General features: G+C 39.7%; 1 protein-coding gene across 1 annotated transcript; it reads left to right on the top strand.

Moving 5' to 3' along the window:
* The first annotated feature begins 180 nt into the window (after positions 1-180).
* myom1a (myomesin 1a (skelemin)) lies at positions 181-21,678 on the top strand. Its single transcript, XM_074689544.1, is given in 39 exon segments — positions 181-286; positions 1,471-1,770; positions 5,624-5,773; positions 5,905-6,091; positions 6,199-6,356; positions 6,561-6,653; positions 6,801-6,889; positions 7,165-7,209; positions 7,285-7,361; positions 7,363-7,447; positions 7,542-7,703; positions 8,584-8,725; positions 8,873-9,072; positions 9,165-9,221; positions 9,364-9,488; positions 9,635-9,818; positions 9,983-10,157; positions 10,279-10,400; positions 11,393-11,589; positions 12,706-12,832; positions 13,356-13,540; positions 13,643-13,757; positions 13,882-14,038; positions 14,221-14,327; positions 14,717-14,761; positions 15,837-15,973; positions 16,074-16,218; positions 16,411-16,470; positions 16,552-16,619; positions 16,740-16,865; positions 17,509-17,598; positions 17,869-17,956; positions 18,073-18,111; positions 18,308-18,413; positions 19,624-19,787; positions 19,910-19,946; positions 20,201-20,223; positions 20,564-20,619; positions 20,713-21,678. Coding segments are annotated over 38 exon segments (4,638 nt in total). The 5' UTR covers positions 181-286; positions 1,471-1,525; the 3' UTR covers positions 20,983-21,678.
* The last annotated feature ends 252 nt before the right edge of the window (positions 21,679-21,930 follow it).

Here is a 21,930-nt window from a genome sequence, read left to right as displayed (position 1 = left end):
CCTTCAGCAGCTCCTGCTCGCAACCAGGCCTAGCAGAGGCTCCTCAGCCTGGCCCTTCTGGTCTCATGGTCTAAATTTAAATCCGTCCCAGCCTTAAAAGGTCCTGACGGTGTCTTGTGCATTCTGCCGAGTGGCAGCATTATTTTTGTTCTGTGGACTGCTCTGCTGTCCGCTGCCCCTCACCCTGCTGCGTTGCCTGGGTCTGGACTTGCTTTAGCTACTTTTGGAATAGCTCACCATTTCTCTTATTTTCAACCTGTTTGGATTTGGGAATTTCCTTGGTTTGGTGAGTGAAATATAATTGATTTTATTTGTTTGTGCATTTTACTATATTTATCTTGTATTATGTATGTTTTGTTTGCTCAATGTCAACTAGCCTTGTTTAAAAAACCACTTAAGCACATATTCTTTATAAAATGATGTCTGTATTCTTACTATGCCCTATACTAACAAGGTGTGTCCTTGTAGTGTATCCTGCATGTGTCATTGTGGTGACAGCACCCTAGAAGAAGCTATAATCTATCCATTTTACACTTGCTTTCTATAAAACAAGATGCTTTCATGACTCAGATCTCTTTATGGCTTTCATGACAAACCAGTTTACTTTGTGGCTCATTATAAATACAAAGGCACTAAGTACGCTGGCTGTTGTAAGGGTTCCTCAAGGTCCTCACCATCAGAAAAGACACTTTTAAGACTTATTGACTTCAACTGCTGCTTTTTAGATAATGTTATTGATTTGTAGCAACAAGAGGACACGTCTGCTTAGCATAGTATTTTAAAGATGTCTTGTGGTGTAAACTAAAGGGATTGATTAATTGGTTAGTCTACAGGTAATTGATCAGCATCACCTTGATAAATCATGTCTTTAGATTGTTTTTCATATTGATCCCTTTGTTTCAGCTTTTTTTTTACATATATTGTTTTAAAAAGCTGAGTGTCTATTGTCCATCTTTAGGAGGTTCAAAATGGAATTTAACTATTAATTCACCAGATGATAGCTTTTTAAAAAAATCAGCAACCACCAGTCGTCAACAGTTCCATTTGTTTGATTTTTGGTATCGAGCATCTATTTTAGACGATTCTACATCTTTGATTTCCGGTTTATCACACTTATAACTTTACACATACTGTGGAGTTGATTTTCATAAATAAATCCAGTTAACCTTACTTCTATTACTGCTGAAGATCAAAAATAAATTAATGAAAAATAAAAATAAAAACTAAGGAAGCAGGAGAAGGCTGCCAAAGTTCACTTAGGACCTGCTGCTTCTTTATTTAATGCTAGAATTTGATCCTAACCAGAGCTAACACTTGGATTACCCACATAAACCAAACATCCTGATGCCGTTTTAACAGCTTTCCTGGTTGCTTAAACCACCATCCCTAATAGCTAATCTCCATCGCCTGCCCTAGACTAATCCAGCAAGGGTATCAGTCTGTAACAATAACAATGAGATTGATTTACAGAGCTGGTTAAGTAAAGGGAAGTCTGAGCTCATAAGTTGGCGGAGTGGTCTTCAGGATGTCAGAGTCATTACAAGTGACACGGAGGCAGCTGAAGCAGCAGCAGCAGCAGATGCAGGTGCTGCAGCAGCATCGCTATCAACAAAAGGAACAGCAGCAGCAGATGCAGGTGCTGCAGCAGCATCGCTATCAACGAAAGGAACAGCAGCAGCAGCAGCATCACTTTGAGAGCAGCTGTTACCTGAGCTCCAAGGCCTCTGTTAGCAAGCAGTCTTTCTCCGCTTTCAAGACTTCCAGTCGTCGGTAAGAGCTTGGGAGTGACGTGTTACTTAGGGATGGTTCATAATGCTACAGGTGAAATACAAGTTCTTTCTGTGTAACCTGTCACATCTGCAGCCTCTCAGGTGGTGAGGACTCTAAAGCTGATCCTGTGAAATATTCAGCATGGGTCTGAATGTGCTGTGGGCCTGGCGTGAAGAGAGTTCAACAGCCAGAGTCCCAGCACATGGACTACATAGTTTTTTCTCTCTGCTAGTCTCCATCTGAAGAGACACGTTCATTTGTATTTGTATTCTTCCTTGAGGGGTAAGGGACAAGTTCAAGTCAAGCCTTCATTGTTTGAACAGTATTTACAAATAATATCACAAGTCTTTTGGAGCTGCGAGTCTGTGCAAAGCTCACACTGCAACAGCTGAAAACTGACTCTATGAGTGTTTGTTCTATTATGTGTGAAAATCTCTCATTAGACTCAATACGAGACACATGCACCCGACAAGTCCAGAAAATGTCTCATTTCAAGAAACAGACAAAAAAAATGCAGTAGTTACCCATAAAGAATTCAAAAAAATCTACTGGTAGAGTAAAAAGAAATTGCTTGTGTAGGTCAAGAAACTTGACCAACATTTATTTGCTGAATTGGCGTATTATTTTACTCTTTACAAGCAATTCATGCATTGTTTTTGTCTTTTGATAACATTTTTCTGGACTTGTCAGGTGAACTTAGCACACATTAAGTCTAATAATTTAAGTCTACTTTTCTAAAAATTAGACATAAACTGTTGCTTTATTTCAGTTTTGTGCAATATGCGCATCATTGTTTTAGTTTTAGGGTTGTTTTCAAACATGTTGACAGCCCAAAACCTACGCTGGAAACAAAACTGTTGCTCATAAATCACCTGTGAAATATATTTTTTCAAGGACAATGGTCATAAATATAAAACCATGAATTTATGTCTTTGCCTAGTCTCAAGTGTTTTGCTCATGTGTTAGATGAAAGAACCTGTAGAGCTTAATCTGCGGCATTATAGTTTTAGACAACTATTGTACAAATCTAAGTTAATACAAGAAATACCAAGAGCTGTGCAAACTAAGTCAGTTTTTAGCAAAATTTAAAGACAACAATACAAATAACTGATGAAACCAGTGAGTATTTTCATTCTGTTGGAGTTCTATTTTTCAAGATTAATATTTTCATGTCTTCTGGATCATTGGTTGGACAGAATTAGTGATTTGAAAGCATGTTTGTTGGATCTTGCATTTTCCATCACTTTTTGGTATGCAGAAAGAAAACATTTTGATCCCAAAAGTATAAAACTTGTAGAATTTAACCATACATTGCTGGTGTGGTTACTCTCCCTTCATGTTTTGTTAGTTATTTGTGTCAAACCTTGTGTTATAGTTAAACCAGGCTGGTTACAATCTTCAAAGTCCTGCACATGTACTTCCTTAGATTTAGTTTTCCATGCTCCACTGTTGTTAACATGTCAGAGTTTCTTTGTCCTTCAGGCTGCAGGGTTGGTTCACTCTTCATGATGGAAGTGTGATAGCTTCTTAAACGGGGTCAGAGAAGGAATGTCAGCTGTAGTGAAGGACTGCCAGGTTATTCATGGACAGCTGAGCTATTTCTGTAGCCAGGCCATGAGATGTAGCCACCAGGCAAACTGTAAAGCCACTGTATGGAAGTCATTAAACTGTAAACGGCTGCACACTCCTTTAGTCCTTAATGACTCTATGCCCAGTTTGCACAATGGAGATGATTAATGACTTTTAAAGATTTAAAACCAGCTTGAATCTGTTGGAGAGTTTCCATTTGTGATTCATTATTTAAATCTTGTGACACATATAGTAACTTCTCACACTGTTAGAGGTGAAATTCTTCCATCAGAAGGGAAACTTTTCTTTAAAAACACCTGGTGAGTCAGCGGCAGAGGAAAACTTCTCAGCCATGCTGAACTCTTCTGAGACTTCCTCCATCTGTCTGTCTCTGTTGTGCGATCAGCCTCTTCCATCGACTTGATCTTAGCCTGCCAGTGCGGAGTGTGGTTTATGTTTTGCTGCTTCTTCTCCGAGCTAAATGGATCGAGTAGGGGCAGACTTGGCTGGGATTACTGGTGAGAACAGGGCTTTAAAATGAACCTTTCCCCCCTAAAGCGGATCCATCACTTCCCTCTCCATTTATAAACTTGGCTGACAACATGACGCCCTGAGAGGCTGCTGCGTAAATGAGGCAGGCTGAAATATTGTTCAGCAATGGAAAACGAAAACACAATTTTCAGTTCTTGCTAGTTAAATTCAAGCTTTCTTGAAACAAATTTTGGTTTGATAAGCAAACTTATTGAAAGGTTATAAACGATTTAATGCAGTAAGAATCATGAGGGGTACTTTGTCATTTTTAGCTTGCTCAGCAACTCTGCAGGTCTTATTCAACTCTGTCAAAACTTTTTGTCAGGACAAAAACAAGCTGTATATTCTGTAGAAACAGTATGTAAACTACCTGAAAATGGTTACTAAGCCACAATTTATATCAGTGGCTGCAGATTTATGTAGGAAACACAATATTCTACTGATCAGCTGAATTGGATATTGGCCTCCTTAGTGTATTCTTATGACACGAGGTTGCCAGTCTGCAGCGCCACTATTCTGGGGTTCCCAAGCTCAAAAGTTTGGGAACCCCTCTAATAGACTACAGGACTGAGCATTAAACTTCTTGGACTCCTTTTACAGGCTTAATTTACTCAGTTACAGAAGTTTGTCTTGAATATTTTTGACAGGAACTGATGAAAAGTTGAAAACAAAACTAGTTCTAATTTTTTCAAGCGTTTACTATCAAATCGCTTTTTTTTCCTGATTAGATTCTTTTACCTTTTTTTATGTGCCAATGCTATTTAAATTGCAATTTTTCAATGTTTTCCTCTTTTTGCTGTTTCAAGTTTGTTTTTTTAACACCAGACTATGTGAAAAAGTTGAATCATGATGATAATGATGTCTACAGACCATATTTTCCCCCAAAATGCATATCATATGGGAGTCTGTTTTTTAGATTTATACAGAGGATCTGCCAGCTCAACTTTTTTCCAGCCCAGCTTGAAAAACTTGAAGTTTCTTGGTAATTTGAAAAAAAATAAAACAAATTTTTTGAACACTAAAATGACGATTTAAAATGATTAAACAAAAAATCCTGATACTCGGATATATCGCTTTTTTCTCACACCTTTACAAGTTGTATCAGCTTCTTAGTAAAACAATAAGGCATTACCACTTATTACTGAACTTTGTTTTCCTCTCATTTAAAACACTGATTTTCTATTTTGGTAAGTAAAAAAATTCCCCAGAACTATCTGAATTAAAACACATTTCTTCAGCAAGTGCTGAGCATTTATCTATGAAAATGTGTCTCAGATTTGAATTTGTGAGTGATAAACAGTCCTAAAACTCACAGGCACTTAGTTTTTAAAAGGAATAGTTATTTATGTTTTACAAGTAGTTGCTGTGTGTGTGTGTGTGTGGGGGGGGGGGGGGGGGGGGGGGGGGCTGTGTTCACCTGTAAATGTGTCAGTAAAAAGGTGTTTGTGGGATGGACTCAACATAAATCACATGGCTGCTCCCTCATGGTTTTGTTCATTATTTTGATGTAACACATCCTTAAGGTCAATATTGGAACTTATCATGTAATTTATTATGTTAATGTCATAACTGAAGGGAGCAGATGATTTATTAGTAAGGTGTGATTTGTTGATGTTTTTTTCTATTTTTATAATTTATCCACAGTGAGTTACAATCCTCAGGGAGAAAAATGTAACCTGGCAGGTTTTATAGAAAAACCTGTAAATAGTTTTCTTTCGTACAAGTGTTGTGACTGCTTTCTCTTTCCTGTTAGCCTGAAGACCTCTGTGCAGACAGAGCAGGGGCAGGAGGTGGTCCTCAGTGCTAAACTCAGCCCGCTACCCAAGAGAGCCAAACGCACCTACCTGGCCATGGATAAGGACAAAGAAGTCATTGGCTATGTAGTTCCTGTGTTTAGAGCCAGGTGAGTGAGGAAGCTGCAGCACGTGCTGGATTCTTCCAAAAATAAACACCACAGCAGCTCAGGGTTTTATATCTTAGTTAACAGCACTAAAGCCAGAGCTGCCCTCATGTTGTTGGTCTGTTGTGTTTCAGTCATGAGGAAATTCGTGGTCTGTTGGAGGCTCGGGAGGAGGATGTCACAGAGGAGGGGATTAACTACGTAGCCATGAGGAACCTGTTTGTCAGAGAGTCGAAGGAGGCCATGAAGGTTAAAGTGGTGAAGAAAACCAGAGAAATGCACATCAGGGAATCCGCCCACCGTGTAGAAATGGGCAGGACGGTACGTTTTTTCATTTTTGTGCTGTGGCAGATTTTCAGAATAATTTCTGTAATATGAAGCTTTACAAAGCTATGAAATGACAAACTGGCTTTACGTTACTGCTGTAGCTGGAAGAATGGTCTGAGTTTCGTAAGAAGATGAACCCTGACAGCCTGACACACCGCCCTGAGTTTATCGTCAAGCCCCGTGGGCAGACCGTCTGGGAGGGCAGGACTGTGAAGCTGCACTGCACTGTGGCTGGATGGCCTAAACCCAGGATGGCCTGGTAAGATCCCCACCTCCTGTGAGTCACAAAAATGATGAAAGAGATCAATCACTGTTGTGCGTGCTTGGGTGTGTCACAGAGAAGTTTTCATCATCAGCCCCTGTCATCCACAAACACTTTCTCCCACACTCGTTTCTCTGCAATTACTGACACCAGGATGGTGGTAAAAAGAAACAAGCTGTGTTTTTTTTCTCTCTCTTCAAGGTACAAAAACAATGTGCTCATTGATGCCAAGGCCCACCCTGAGAAGTACACAGTCGAGAGCAATTACAACATGCACTCCCTGGAGATCAAGAAGTAGGTAATCATTTAGCTGCATGGCCTCAGTCAGAATTCAAGAAATGTACCCAAAAAATGCTCAGTAATGAATGTCTTCTGTTAAAAATAGTCTTGTTCATGTAGTTGCAGGTGACTCACTGAATGTACTGCTTGTTGTGTTTTCAGCTGTGACTTTTTGGATACCGCAAAGTATCACGCCTCTGCCCTCAATATAAAAGGGGAATCCTCTTCTGTGGCTCATATTGTTGTCAAAAGTAAGTAACTTTTTCCTGCAGCTCTCATAGCTCATTTTCCCTCAGTAAGGAAGCATTCTTTAAATCACAAAATGAGATGAAGACTTCACATGGTTCTGCTGCCGTTTGCTGAATGCTTTCTTGATGTGAGTTCATCAGGACATGATCTGTTTTTGGAAAGTCTTACAGCTTCTATTTCCTCGGTTTCTTGTGTGTTATAGCTGTCAGATAAATAGCTCTTAATAGTCTTGTAATTGAACCCACATGGATGCTGAATTGTAATTTTTTCTCCACAGGGTTCCAGGAAGGAGACGAAGCAGGCCCACTTGATCCTAAGCCACGTGAGTCACGTAAAGCCAGCAAAAAATATCAATTTTTAATACTCATGTGTTTACTAACTTATTTTTCTTTTGTAGATGGTTTTAGTCCTGAACACGGCGTTACCTTTCAAACCACCATCATTGACAAATTTGAAGTGGCCTTCGGCAGCGAGGGGGGAGACGATGAGTCTGGGCTGCACCGTCATTGTTTATCCCACTGTGAAGAAATACCAGCCTGAGGTTGTGTGGTACAGGAACTGTGAGTAGGAAAACAACGAGGAAAAACAAACAACCCTCTATGACTCCATGATATTTATCACATCTTTTGTTCTGTTTCTGTCTGCTTCTATCAGCTGTCCCTTTGAAACCCTCTAAATGGGTACACACCCACTGGTCTGGAGAACGTGCCACGCTCACACTCGTCCACCTGAACAAAGAAGATGAGGGCCTGTACACCCTTCGTGTCAACACCAAGTCTGGCTTTGATACCTACTCTGCTTATGTGTTTGTCAGAGGTATGGTGCTCTCAAAAGTTTGGTAAATTGAGCTTTTGAGATTTTTCTACATGATACATAAAGTTTTTCTGTAAAGGTGCTTTCCTTGAAGTTATAACAGTTTCAAAGCCTCCTAAAACATAAAACACATGCAGAGATGTGGCAAGAAACTGCATAATTCTGCTGTCTTAGTGCAGCTCCTACCCTCTGATCTGTTTGGTTTCTGCTTAAAGAGGGGGGTATTATGCATTCCTATTTTGAAAACATGGATAAAATGGATGTGCATAGTACATGCGTGTAAACTTATGTTGTGGAAATCCCTGAATCTGTCTTTAACTTGCTCAAAACACGAAGGTAGCTCTGACTGACATCGCTCTAGAGGACTGGCCAATCAGAGGAAAGGGGGTTTGTGGAATGGGGAGCCTTAAAGAGACAGCAGCTAAAATGTAGTGTGCCAGTCAGGGGCTAAAGCAAAGGTCTCTAAAACACCAGTGTGAAAAGATAGGGGTTTGTTTTTAAAGCTGTAAGTCAAGCTACCTCAGAGCTACCGTATGAAGCCTTAAAAAAAGCACAACACCCCCTCTTTAATGTTGAATTTAAAGCTCTTTTATGTTGGAATTGTTGTCACTGGCAGTTTGATTACACCCAAAATTTTGCAGCTCTGTGCATAAATAATAATTTCTTGAAACCGTTGTGCTGTGTTGGTAACAGTTTCCTAGCTAGCGACAGTGCTAACTCTGTACTGTAAAGGTGTAAGTAGGTCAGGAAATGAAAACTGAATATGTAATGGAGATCCTCCTGATTTAGAAACAGCATCACTCACAAGCGCTCGTGTGTTTGTGTGTGTGTGTGTGTGTGTGTTTGTGTGTGTGTGTGTGTGTGTGTGTGTGTGTCTTGCCAGATGCTGAGGTTGAGGTGGAGGGGGTTCCCGTGGCTCCCCTGGATGTGCGTTGTCATGATGCCAATAAGGACTATGTGGTGGTAACCTGGAAGCAGCCAGCGGTGGAGGGCAGCAGCTCCATCATGGGATACTACATCGACAGGTAAATCACATCACTCTTTATTGATCTGAATAAACGGAATAATAATGAAATAATCACGTTTTTCTTGATAATAATCAACAAAGAATAACAAGCTCAGATTATGCTCATGGAGTTCATAAAATTGACTCGACATGCGTTTCTCCTTAGGTGTGAGGTGGGCACTCACCACTGGGCTCAGTGTAATGACACCCCAGTGAAGTACGCCCGCTTCCCTGTCACAGGACTGGTGGAGGGCCGTTCTTATATCTTCAGAGTGCGGGCCCTGAACAAGGCGGGACTCAGCCGTCCATCCCGTGTCTCTGAGGCTGTCACCGCTATGGATCCCTCTGACAGAGCCCGCCTCAGAGGTAAGAGACACACCAGAGTCCTGCTGATATTTTTGAACAAAGACACTAACTAAGTCTTTATAATGTGTTTCTTTGATTTCACCCATCACCAGCTGGTCCCTCTGCTCCTTGGACTGGGATGATTAAATTTACAGAGGAGGATCCCACCGGTAGGACAGCTTCATACTCTGTTATTAATCTGCTGAAAAATGTACTAACATGATACCAGTAGCAAATTTTTCTCAACAGAAAATCTCAAGTCATCTGGTTAGTGACATCATCAAATAATCAAGCTTCGTCTTTCCTCCTCAGTGGGCGTCATCCCTGGAGAACCCTCTGATGTTGTGGTTACAGAGGCTACCAAGAGCTATGTGGTTCTGGCCTGGAAGCCTCCAGTGCAGAGGGGTCATGAAGGAGTCATGTATTACATTGAGAAGGTGGATTACTGTCTCTTAAAGAGCTTGAGATACTGAAGTTTGAATTTTAAGACATCAAATAAATCAATGTTTCTTTTTTTCTGAGTTTTGCATCATTTCACCTGAACTTGCACAAATAAAGTCTCGTTTCAATGTTTTGAATGCAGCGTATGGCCGGCACAGAAACCTGGCAGAGAGTGAACACCAGCATGCCCGTCAAGTCTCCTCGCTTTGCCCTGTTTGACCTGGCTGAGGGTAATTCCTACAACTTCCGTGTGCGCTGCTGCAACTCTGCAGGTGTGGGCGAGCCCTCTATAGCCACAGGAGAGATCACGGTTGGAGATAAACTGGGTAAGCATGCAAAACTTGCATTTAAATTTTTTTGCAGGTGTTACAGCTGCTCCTTTATGCATTACTCTATGCTTCCAAGAACCTGTATTTGATTTTGCTCAGTAAATTTGATCCTTTGACTCATTCCTTTCTTCTTTTACAACCCTTTTTTTATTCTCCAACAGACCTACCCTCTTCTCCTGGCACCCCAGTGGCCATCAGGAACACTGCCACCTCAGTGGTGGTCACCTGGGGAGCCTCCAAGGAAGTCACACAGCTGGTTGGATACTATATTGAGTGTAGCGTGGTGGGCACTGATGTCTGGATGCCTTGCAATAACAAGCCTGTCAAGCAGACCAGGTAGGTTGAACTGAAGATGAAATGTTCTTTTTAAAATTAATAGAGTTGTAAGAATATAACTGTGATTTTCCTTTTTGATTTCACTCCCCCTGATAATAAAAACTCATCCTTTCTGTTTCAGGTTTGTGTGCCATGGCCTGACCACTGGAGCAAACTATGTCTTTAAAGTCAAGGCTGTCAACGCTGCTGGATACAGCCAGAGTTCCCCTGACTCTGATGCTGTGGTTGTGCAGGCAGCCGTCTGTGAGTGTCCTCACAAATCTCCGTTATTCACTTTGCCTGTAGCATTCAAGCCATATTCTGTCCCCCTGCTCCATCCATTCTCCCCTTCCCTCTCTGCCACATCCTCCGAGCTATTTTTAAACATTCATTTATCTGGGGAATGATTGCTGACACAGTACAGAAATGAAAGACCTGCTTTAAATTCAGACAGTCGAACAAATATCCTACAGCTCTCTGCCCTTGAGTTTCTTTTCTAATCTTTTTTCATGAACTTTCTAACTTTCAGTCACCGTTGTCTTTTTCCTGACAAAAAATCCCAAATGATTTATCCCCATTTTTTATATTCTGAAAGAGTTAGTGCTCATATTCTTGGCTGCCTAAGTTCTTCATCTTTTGCTGCATAATGTTTATACATGCTGCTCAGTGCATGTGCATGGTGACTCATTGCTAACACTCATTTTTTCCTTCTCCTTGAATTCATTTAACAAATTGAACAACAGCTGGATCTTGTTTTACACTGCTTTTACCGTGTGGATGTAGATACTGTAACTGTATACATTTGCTTTTGCTGGTGTTATCTTTTGCCATTGGATAAGTCTTCAGGGGCGCCTCTTGGTGCATGGCCAAGGTAAAGGCTAAAACTTTGTGTTCTAGAGAGCATGGGCCTCGGCTGGTTTTCTGACGTTTTCGTAGAGTGAAAATTATCCTGCTTCTGGCCTGGAGTGTAAGTACTTTATCCATTACAATAATAATAAAGAAAAAGTGAGTTGTTTGTGTGCATAAAGCATGTAGCATGTGTATCTGTATCACTTATGATCACAGTGATATGTTTATACTAATTAATACTAAGAGCAGTGCAGTATTTAGTCAATACTAGATTATATGTGTGAGATTAGAGATCGGACTTATGTTTTATTAAAGCAAATACAAACACATAAGTTGTGAATATTCTAAAACTGTCTCCTTTGAGTACACTTCTTCCCTTTTGCTGAATCTGTTGACTTTATTCCCAGCCGTGCCAGGAAAACCCACTGGTGTGACCCTGCAGGAGGCTGTGAAGGACTACATGGTGCTGAGCTGGACTGAGCCTGCTAACAATGGAGGCGCCGACGTCAGGGGATATTATGTGGACTACAGGACTGTGAAGGGAGATGTTGTTGGGAAATGGCATGAAATGCACGAAAAGGCATTGACTACTACCTCCTTTAAAGTAAGTTTATTTATTTCTATCACTCATGATCCAAATTCAGATTAAGTTGTTTTTTCTTTCAAGATCACATCAGTCATAAAGTCATAAAGCCTCTTTTTATGCTCACATACACTTTAAAGGGCTCCTATATTGTGCTCTTTTTCTGCAGTTTAATATGGATCATTGATGTCTTCATGAAATGGTAGTAACATGTTTGATCCAAAAAGCCAATAAATCAAGCACAGCAGCATTGTTTCCAGGCACTCATAGCCCCTCTGTTCAGAACGCTCTGATTTAGTGGGCGTGACCTTCATATGTAAATGAGCCACCGCTGATACCGCCCCGCTCTTCCACGTCACTGAGAGCAGCACCACGAGCTCCAAGTGCACAATGTTTAGAAAACAGCAAAGCTCGTTTACCGTCACATTACAGGCTACAACAACAGACTAACTGCATCTAAAGTTAGCATCCTGAAGCTAACACAGAGACAGGGGGGACACTGAGGAAAAGCTCTTACATCTGCTCCACAGCACACAGCATTTAAAATACTCACATTTCCAGGGTCCAAGGTTTGTTGGCGGATGGTTGGTAATGCGCCTGGATTCAGGACCAGTCTATCCACTAGCCCTCTGTTGTACTGTCAAAAGTTGGAAAAGCAGTCGGTCGTGAAGTGACAAGCACACACATGCACAGTTTTACTGAGCGTAGCTGGCACATTAACTTGATAAATGAACTCTAGCCACTTGGTCTTGGGGTCTGCTCCAGTGGACCAATCAGGTCAGACTTGATCCTGATTGCTCAAAAAAGGGACTCGCTGACGTCAGCAAACCCCAGGAATTCCAAACAGCTCGTTTTAGGTCAGGATGTTACATTTGCAAGCACTACCAAGTACAGGTTTTGCCATTAAATATCACATTTGTGGACTGGGAGGAAAGCCAAAGACCCACAAATTTCACTAAAAGGCTTAGTAAAGTGATTTTTGCATAATATGGGACCTTTAAATTTCATATCCTGGCCTCCTGCATAGGCATTGATGAAGCTCATATTTGATGATTATTATGATTATTATAAGAAAAAGGGAAAATGCTCAAAGAGACTGTTTAACTGTGTTTTATTTTCTTCATGTGTTTCCTTTAGGCTGAGAACCTGAAGGAGAACCTCTTCTACCAGTTCCAGGTGCGCGCAGTGAACATGGCAGGTGTGAGTAAAGCCTCTCTGCCCTGTAAAGCTCTAGAGTGCAAGGAATGGACCATTACTGTGCCAGGTATGGATTTACTAACAAGATGGGCGATTCTAATAAGCATCAGGAGAAAACTGATAGAGGATTAATGGATTAACTGAACTGAATTTTAACCACTGATGATTGATTAATCAACAGTTTTTTAAAGTAAGAACTACAAACATAGTTTTGTCTTTGCTGGTCAGTTTGGGGTTTCTAACTTGGTTTTGAGTTGTACCAAACAAGAAATGTGAAGATATCAGTTTATGCTTGAGAAGATTTTTAGGCTCAATCAAGATTTTAATCAACTGATTAAAGAAAGAAAGAAAAGAAATGACAGAGATGCTTGATTAACAATATCAACAGTTAACTTGGTTTGGGTTTGCTACAATGAAAATCTGAACAGACAGACGAGTCATTAGATCATCAGAATACATCAAAAAACCTATAATATGCTTTAAAAGAAGTCTTTAAAATATTAAAATTTATCACACAACTGCAAAAAATTCCCATTTTTAAAGATGTGTTATGTATTCTAAATTTTGGTCAAATACTTTTTCTATCTCAGGTCCTCCTGTTGGTCTTCACGTGCTTGAAGTACGTGACACCTCAGCAGTGATCCTGTGGGAGCCACCTGTATTCAGTGGTCGCACTCCTGTCAACGGCTACTATTTGGATGTTAAGGAAGCCTCTGCTGGAGATGAGGGCTGGAAGGCTGTTCATGAGAAGGTCAACAGGGCGAAATACATGAAGGTAAGGCACATGGTCTCATATCTCTGGAAAGGTAACTTGTGAAGCTGATGTGAGAAAAAAAATACTGTGTTGAAGCCTGGTGAATTTTGTATGTTGATTTAGGTTACAGGGCTGACGGCTGGAGCTTCTCTCGTCTTCCGTGTGCGTGCTCAAAATCTGGCTGGAGTTGGAAAGGCGTCAGCAAGCTTAGGTCCAATCCTGGCCCAGACTCGCCCTGGTGAGTACGAAATTTGCTTAACTCGCAAATCTGTGGCAATAAACCTTTTTTTATTGTTGGATTAAAAATTTGAGACCCATAATTCTTTGAGCATATACTTAAACAGTTTCTCTCTCCTCCTCAGGCACCAAAGAGATTTATGTGGATGTTGATGATGATGGTGTTATCTCTATGGTCTTTGAGTGCTCTGAGATGAAGGAGGGATCTGAGTTTGTGTGGTCCAAGAATTACCAGGCTATGACAGACACCTCTCGATTGACTATTGTCACTGAAAAAGGAAAGTGAGTATCCTTTATAGCCATTTAATGGTGCATTCCAGGAAACAAATTGCCTGCCTTCCTCTGACTCAGGGCTCTCTCTAGGCTTTCCCCTGCATTGAAAACCACCTCATTTGTTATACAAGCACAATTCCTTCCTCTTTACACACCAATGTCTTATTATTCCCATATGTCCCTATCTCTAGATCCAGAGCTATCTTCAACAATCCTTCCCTCGAGGATCTGGGCACATTCTCCTGCATGGTCACTAACACCGATGGTATCTCCTCCAGCTACACACTCACTGAGGAGGGTGAGTCAGCCCACACTCTAGACAGCTCTGCTCCAGATTGCTTGAAACTTGATTCCCTTGTTGTTTGTTTGGTTGACGTCACTGCTGAAGCCTTAAGGGGGGCCTGAAGGACTGTGGATACTCCTCTCTGTTACCCTGTTTCAACAGCTGCATCAAATTGACCTTTGGGTATAAGTGTGTTTGTTCTCAGGCTGTTTCAGTTTATGTAGTTCAGTTTGTCTTTTAAAATTATTAACAGAGGATGAACATAATACGTTTAATGTGCATAGATGTAATGTGTCTATCAAAAAAATGATATTAGATAAGAAACTAAGAGCTCATGATGAGGGATTTTCTGGAGCAGGACATTAAACTATTTTGCTTCTAACACCTTTTTCTGTTTTTGACAGCTCTCAAGCGTCTCCTGGACATCAGCCACGAGCACAAATTCCCTGGTAAATATCCCCACACACAAACCTTGTATTATTTATGAATTCTCAAGACTCTGCATTGAGCAAATACAGTTTCAAATATCAGCTAGAAATTACAATATCCAGCTCCTCTTATTCACTGCTGGGACTGAGGGTTATTTGAGCTGTTGAGATACTTTAGCATTTGTAAGGGGTTAAGTCTGACGATTGTGAAGTAGCTCCAGTAATTGGAAAATAGAAATTAGAATTACATCTAAAAAGATTGTTCATTAACTAAGCAAGTTAAAATTAGCTAGCTAGTGAACTCACACATTTAAACTGTTAGACCAAAGAATGGCAATGGCAAATGTTAAGCTAACACCTGTAAATTAAAAGTTGAACTTGTCAGCTAAAAGCAATGAAAAAACATCTTGGATACTTAGCTAAAAGTAATGGATAAATGACCAAAAAGTGAGTTAATGTGGAAATAATAAGCTAATGGATAAATGGTTGAAAAGGTTGATGAAAAAGTAAGTTTCAGTAAACAGCTTGTTTTAGCTTGTAGCATGCTAATATCAAAGTTGTAAGCTAAAGTGTCTCATAAAAATAAAATTTACTGCATAAGTAGTATTGAAAAGTAGCTAGTTTGCTAAATGAAATAGATAAATTATCTACAAGAGTCCATTTATGTTGAAATAATTACCTTAAGTAACAAGTAAATTAAGTTGTGACCTTGTGTTAAAATAGAAAGCTAACAGCTGCAAAAGCAAGCTAATATTGATCTAATACTGGGAGAGTTAAAAAAAAATGAAAAAATAAATAAAAATTAAATGGCAAAAAACATTACTTGATTTTGAAAGAGTATGCCAATATTGAAATTATTTTCAAACCAACAGATACACAAGTTAGTAGGTCAGTTGTTACTTTAAGCTAGTATCACCACAGAACATTAAAACAGTTCAGTGTAATTTATTTAACAGATTTTTAACCACTGCATTAGGTAACAGGTACTCTTAAGAAACACAGGTCTGTCTTGGACATAGTAGTCTTAATTGCATTGCAGTGTATCATAATGTATTAGTGGTATTAAAAGGCTGTGCCAAAATTTGTTTTCCTCCAGTTATTCCCTTCAAGAACGAAATGGCCATGGACCTGCTTGAGAAGGGTCGCGTGCGATTCTGGACTCAGCTGGAGAAATTTACTCCTGCCTGTGAAGTGGAGTATGTCTTCAACGATGTCATCATTACTCAGGGAAAGGTAGAAATCATACTGTGATCCGTCATGTCTCTAAATTTCAGTCCATCCCATTTGAGTGCTCATGTTTTGCTTTGTTTCATGCTTTCCCTTTTGCTTCCAGAAATACACAATGAACTTCGACAAGTCTACTGGGATCATTGAAATGTTTATGGACTCTCTGGAGGTCACTGATGAGGGAACATTTACCTTTAACCTGGTGGATGGAAAGGCTAAGGGTACTACCAGTCTGGTGCTGATTGGAGATGGTAAGATCTCTTATTCTGCAGTAAACGTGTGTGTCCATTGAGGGGCAGCAGAAGACAGCCTTCTTTTTTTACTGTCATGTCCTGTGTATTTGTCTTGCAGCTGACTTTCCCATGCCTGCAAGTTTAGTCAAGGATTTCAGAGAAATTACAGAGAATTTAGAATTTAACCTTTTTCTTTTTAATCTTTTTCAGAATTTAGGGAGCTTCAAAAGAAATCAGAATTTGAGAGAGCAGAATGGGTCAGGAAACAAGGTAAGATTCATTAGTGATCCATTAGTGAAGTTTGACACATTACAGGATAAATATGTAATTATATTTATTGACTTCCCATAGGTCCTCACTTTGTCGAGTACCTTGGCTTCACTGTTACTCAAGCATGTGATGTGCTGTTGAAATGCAAGGTAAGAGAAGTTACTGTTCACTTGTGAGCAGCTATATATATATCTTTTGTTGAAGATATATTGCATCATAATGGTTGCAATCCAAGTGAGCCAACCCACTCTTTTTTCTCCCGTCAACAGATAGGAAATGTCAGACCAGAGACTGAGATCACCTGGTCCAAGGACTGCATTGAGATTGCCGAGGATGACGAGGACGCCAAGAAAATCGAGAGGAAGGACGGTGAACTGACCTTTAATATCGGAAAGGTCAGCCCATTAGATGGAGGCCGTACTTTGTCAAGAGTCGTGAGCTGCTGAGTAAAGAGCTAAAAGTGATGTCTGTAATGCAGCCATGCTTCCATTGTTGAGCCATGCTAGATGCTACGCTAGCAGTCATCCTTCTTAGACACACAGAATCATAAATGATGAAACACTTTTGAAATATTCCTGAGTGCTGATGGAGTCAGAACGTCAACATCCAGTACTCAGGAATTTGAAGAGATGTATTGAGTTCAGCTGACTTTCAAATATGACTTTTCCTCATTAATTGTAACAATGTAAATTTCATATAATAGAGCATTTGTCTATTTTTTCAACATTTATATCCATATAGTGTGAATACAGTATATGGTTAATCTGTGTGATTATTTCATCAACCTCATTTCTAACACTTTTCAATTTAACTTCTCCGGCAACCTCCTGCAGGCTTCTTAAATCTGAAAAACTCATTTTTTCAGACTTTAATCTGCTCTGTCAGTGAGGCACCAGCGGAGTTAAATTGAAATATAAAACTGTCTGTTCATTACCCATGAAGAGAGGGTCATTGCATGAGCTCTGGAGAGGTGGCCTGTTGATCACCTTTCCTGTCATTTGCTTCTCGCTTTAACTGGCTTATCTGTCTAATTCACAGTGGATTATTAAGCAAGAGGTACAGACAGAAAAAGAAAAAGGACGAAAAAAGCCTGCTGCAGAGGAAGTTCCACCACCACCAAGACCCAAAGTCTGGATATTATCTTTGCACTCATAAGTTCATGACTATAATTCCTCCATGTGTTCTCATTGTCCTTCCTTTATTCATGTTTTCCCATAAACGCCTTCAGCATCCTGGGCGCCAGAAAAGCTTGCCTTTTTTGTATTAGATCGTCTTTGTCTGGCTGTTCTATTGTCTTTTATATGTCTCAAAAATTACACCTTTATCCCCTTGCTTAAAGAAGGAGAAAATTCATCACTTTTTCTTGTTAACTAAAGCTGTTTCCACCTCAAACTTTAGATCAGCAAACAGGATGCTGGTGTTTATGAGGTCTTCCTGAGAGACGACAGAGGCAAAGATAAGAGCAAATTCAACCTGACAGATGAAGGTATTAAGTGTCTTTTGAATGATATCTGTGAAGAAAATCAAGTGGAAATCAGTGCTACGAGTCTTACATAAAAGTGCTATCTGTGAGTAATTGCTGTTTTCATCCTTTTGTCCCAGGATACCAAGCTGTAATGAATGAACTCTTCAGGGTTATTGGTGAGTCATAACAACCTCACACATCCAAGTCGTAATGAAAGTCCACACACATACCACACAGTAAAACCTCAGCAAAATGAATTTACAGTATTTTTCCACTGCATTAACTGCTATAAAGCATTTTCAGAATGTTAAATCATTAAACCTTTGGGTTTCTCTGGAAAATAGACAAACTTCTTTAACACTCTTTTTCCAGCCAACTCCTCCACCAATATCGAAGTCCGCAGCACTGAACATGGAATCATCCTCTACTCCAATGTTACATACCATCATGAAGATCTGCGTGTTAACTGGCTTCAGAAGTATGTTTGTATCCCATATTCAGGGCATATATTCGTTAAGTTCTATGTCTGCACAGGCACAGTCCACCATGAACCCAACCATTGCAGAAACTTGTCTGTTGGATTTCACATATAGAAGATCAAACAGAAGAGAATGAAAGAAAATTTGTACTCATTTGGTAAACAATAAGGTATATATGACAAGACAGATGAGTAAAATCAGCTTTATATCAGAAAAATGCTTAAGAATAGCAGAACTTTCATTAACAGATCAATCCTTAAGATATATTTTAACAGGGAAATGCTAAAGATACATTTAGCACCACACACTCAGAAAGAAAGGAAACCAAAAACATTTTGTGTTAAAAAAAGAAAATCGCTTTCAAATACACGGTTTATGATCTCCAACACATGAATGTTGCTTAATCCAGGACTACTTTATCAAGCTAAAGCAGTATGGAGCTCCTATCTGGACATTGGTACTGTTGGGCTATGAGGGATGGATTATCGATACATCAAAACTTTTTTACAGATATTTTGTAGGTCCATAATTTTTGTTAGACTGATAAAAATATTTTTAGGCAAAAAACAAAGCTACACAGACTGATGAACTACACAAATATATAAAATATTATGTTGGCATTGTTGTTTTTCCAACTATTAAATGCTACAAATATTGCATCTGCTTTTTTAAACATAATCAATTGTTTACATCAAATTGTATCAAACAAAAAAAGATACTTTATGGAAAAAACACAGCTTTAAAGCTCAAATATTTCCGTTGAATAAACAATGATGACTAATATTGTGATTTAAAAACTGGAAAGATAAAACTTATGTCAAGTGTCATCATATGCTTCATAAACAAAACAAAATGTTGTTGAAGAGAAACTCATTGCATCCCTAAATATATTTTGCTTACAGTTAAAAGGTTTTTGTAACTAAATTTAAACAGTACATAACTGTTTGGGTTGTAGTATTTAAATATCAATGTCAGTCTCAGCTCTTGTATGTATTATTCTTATGAAGTTAACAAATACAGTCTATATATGAGGAAACAAACAGAAATCTCATAGCCTGGTATGACAAAAAAAGTGGAGTTTTTCAGGTTTTGAGACTCAAATGAAATTACTTTTATCTTATTTGATTTTTGCTTTTCAGTCTTTTATTAAACTCCATAACATGAAATTCTAGCAGTAATAGATATCTGTGTTATCCCTTTCTTCTTCAGAGATGCTAAGATTGCTGCCTCAGAGAGAGTTAAGGCTGGAGTCACAGGAGAGCAGCTTTGGCTTCAGATCAACGAGCCCACCGAGAAGGACAAGGGCAAATACAGCATGGACATCTTTGATGGCAAGGACGGAGTAAAGAGAGTCTTTGATCTCGCCGGCCAGGGTGAGCAAGACCGAGAAAAATCTGACCCATCGTCTTCACTTGGGTTTACAAAGTTACACTGAACTATCGACTGTTTTCGAGTGTGCTAATTACAATGTATTGATTTCTTTTTCCTGGTGCAGCATGGGAACAGGCATTTGAGGAATTCCAAAGACTCAAGTGAGTAAACAAACCCCTCTCACTTGATAATCCTGTTGTGTAACTGCATTTTAGTCTGAGGAGGATGTTTACATAAATACATACTAACAGTCATCACAAACTCAAAATAGACTGTATATATTTGGTGAGCACGTCCAGAAGCTCTGAAAATATCTTTCCTGTTATTGTAAAGTGGATAGAGAGAGGTCAGAGCATTCTGCCTGTGATACCATTTTAAGATGCTTCTGACAATGTCTGTCTCCTTCCTTCCGCAGGGCGGCAGCTATCGCAGAGAGAAGTGAGTGGTCATTTATTATTTTGCTGCTCCCCCTGAAAGGCCCTGCTCTGTGGCATTGTGTAACATTTTCTGGATGTAGAGGCTATTTTGGTTTAAACAGAATTTTAGATTTGGGTTAAGACGCAGGACTCTGTTTTTCATCGAAATATCAAGTTTATTCATGGTTAATAAAAAAAGACCACATCTCCATTTAAACACACAGTGGAGTTAGAATATCATGTGATAAAGCAGTGGTTCATTTGAAATTTAAAAGTTACTTTGGGTGATTGTACATCAACACATAAATGCTCCCCAGAATGATTGACTTGCTTCTTGGCTCACTCTTGTATTTCTTGTTCAGACCGTGCTCGGGTTATTGGAGGCTTGCCAGATGTGGTTGCAATCCAAGAGGGCAAGGTAAATAAAATTACTTAAGTCTATGCATAAAGTGTTTCTCTCACCTGCCTCTTTGTTTTGTCAAACCTCTTTAATCTCTCTTCTTCCATTTAGTCCCTGAACCTAACTGGCAATGTCTGGGGCGAGCCCACGCCTGAGGTGTGCTGGATGAAGAACGAAAAGGAGCTGGTGTCCGACGAGCGCTACAAACTCAAGTTTGAGGCCGGCAAGTTTGCCAGCATCACAATCGCTACCGTCACCACAGCTGACTCTGGCAAATATGCACTCGTGGTCAAGAACAAGTACGGCAAAGAGGCAGGCGAGTTCACTGTCAGTGTCTACAACCCGGAGGAAGATGAGAGCAAAGAGGAGAAGAAGGGCTAAGGGATGATGCTGGTTGATTCAATCGAGGAGAGAAGATGAATGAATAGGCTGTTTACCAAAGCATTTTACCCTGGCACATGCCGGTGCAACAAAGCAGTTTGAATAAAAGATGCTGCACAACAGCTGCTTCCTCATGCCTCTTTCATGTGCTGGGCTAAAGAGCTTTGGGTATTGTTTGTCTGATGATTAACCATTGTATGTAATAAGGAGAGGACAGTTGTGTGCTTGTAGTGGCTTGAAATGTCTTCTGTCAAGTCCGGCAGATATAGTAATAAATATGACGTATGATCATGGGAGATGGTTTACTAATCTTTGCTTCAAAAAGAGCTCGAAGGCAAACAAGATCAAAACGCTGGTTTTCCAAGATATTTCAACTACAAATTCGGGAAATAAAGGGAAAACTGATTTCATGGAATCCTTAGCTTTTTTTTCATACATACCAATTTTATGCCATTTACGGTTTATTGTGTCTATTTATGCTTGTTCCTGTCTTTAAATTGTACTCTGTGTGAATGTTATGTGCCTTAGGTGTACTGTTTGGAAGCTACCAGTATCATCACAGCAGTTTGTAGGAGAGGTAGAGCAGGAAAACCCTGATGACATGTAAAGCAGTTTTTGACAACACACACAACGAAACCGGAAACTGGTTCACACAAGGTAACTCACACAACCTTAAAAGCCCTGAGCAAAGTTTTACAGGCGTAACTTGAATACTCAAAGAGGTCTAATTTGTACGGTTCAGAGCCCTAGACTGTCATGACTATGTGTCTGAAAGCGGAACTTTGGAACAATAGAAGGAAATCAAATAGAAAAGTGACCCTGCAGCATTTGTTCTGAGGCTGTGTGTCTAATGAATAAGTAAAACATGCTTCTGTTTTTTCTTCAAGGCACATGGTAATGTAATAGGTATGTATCTGCTTCAGAGAGGTTTTACATCTCTACATTATC

Source organism: Halichoeres trimaculatus, unplaced genomic scaffold (genome assembly GCF_033239565.1).
Source record: "Halichoeres trimaculatus isolate MK-OKI-2021-1 unplaced genomic scaffold, fHalTri1.1 fHalTri1_scaffold_15, whole genome shotgun sequence".
Classification (NCBI taxonomy): Eukaryota; Metazoa; Chordata; class Actinopteri; order Labriformes; family Labridae; genus Halichoeres; species Halichoeres trimaculatus.
The sequence above is the reverse complement of the archived record's forward strand: the minus strand, read 5'-3'. Positions and strand labels throughout refer to the sequence as shown.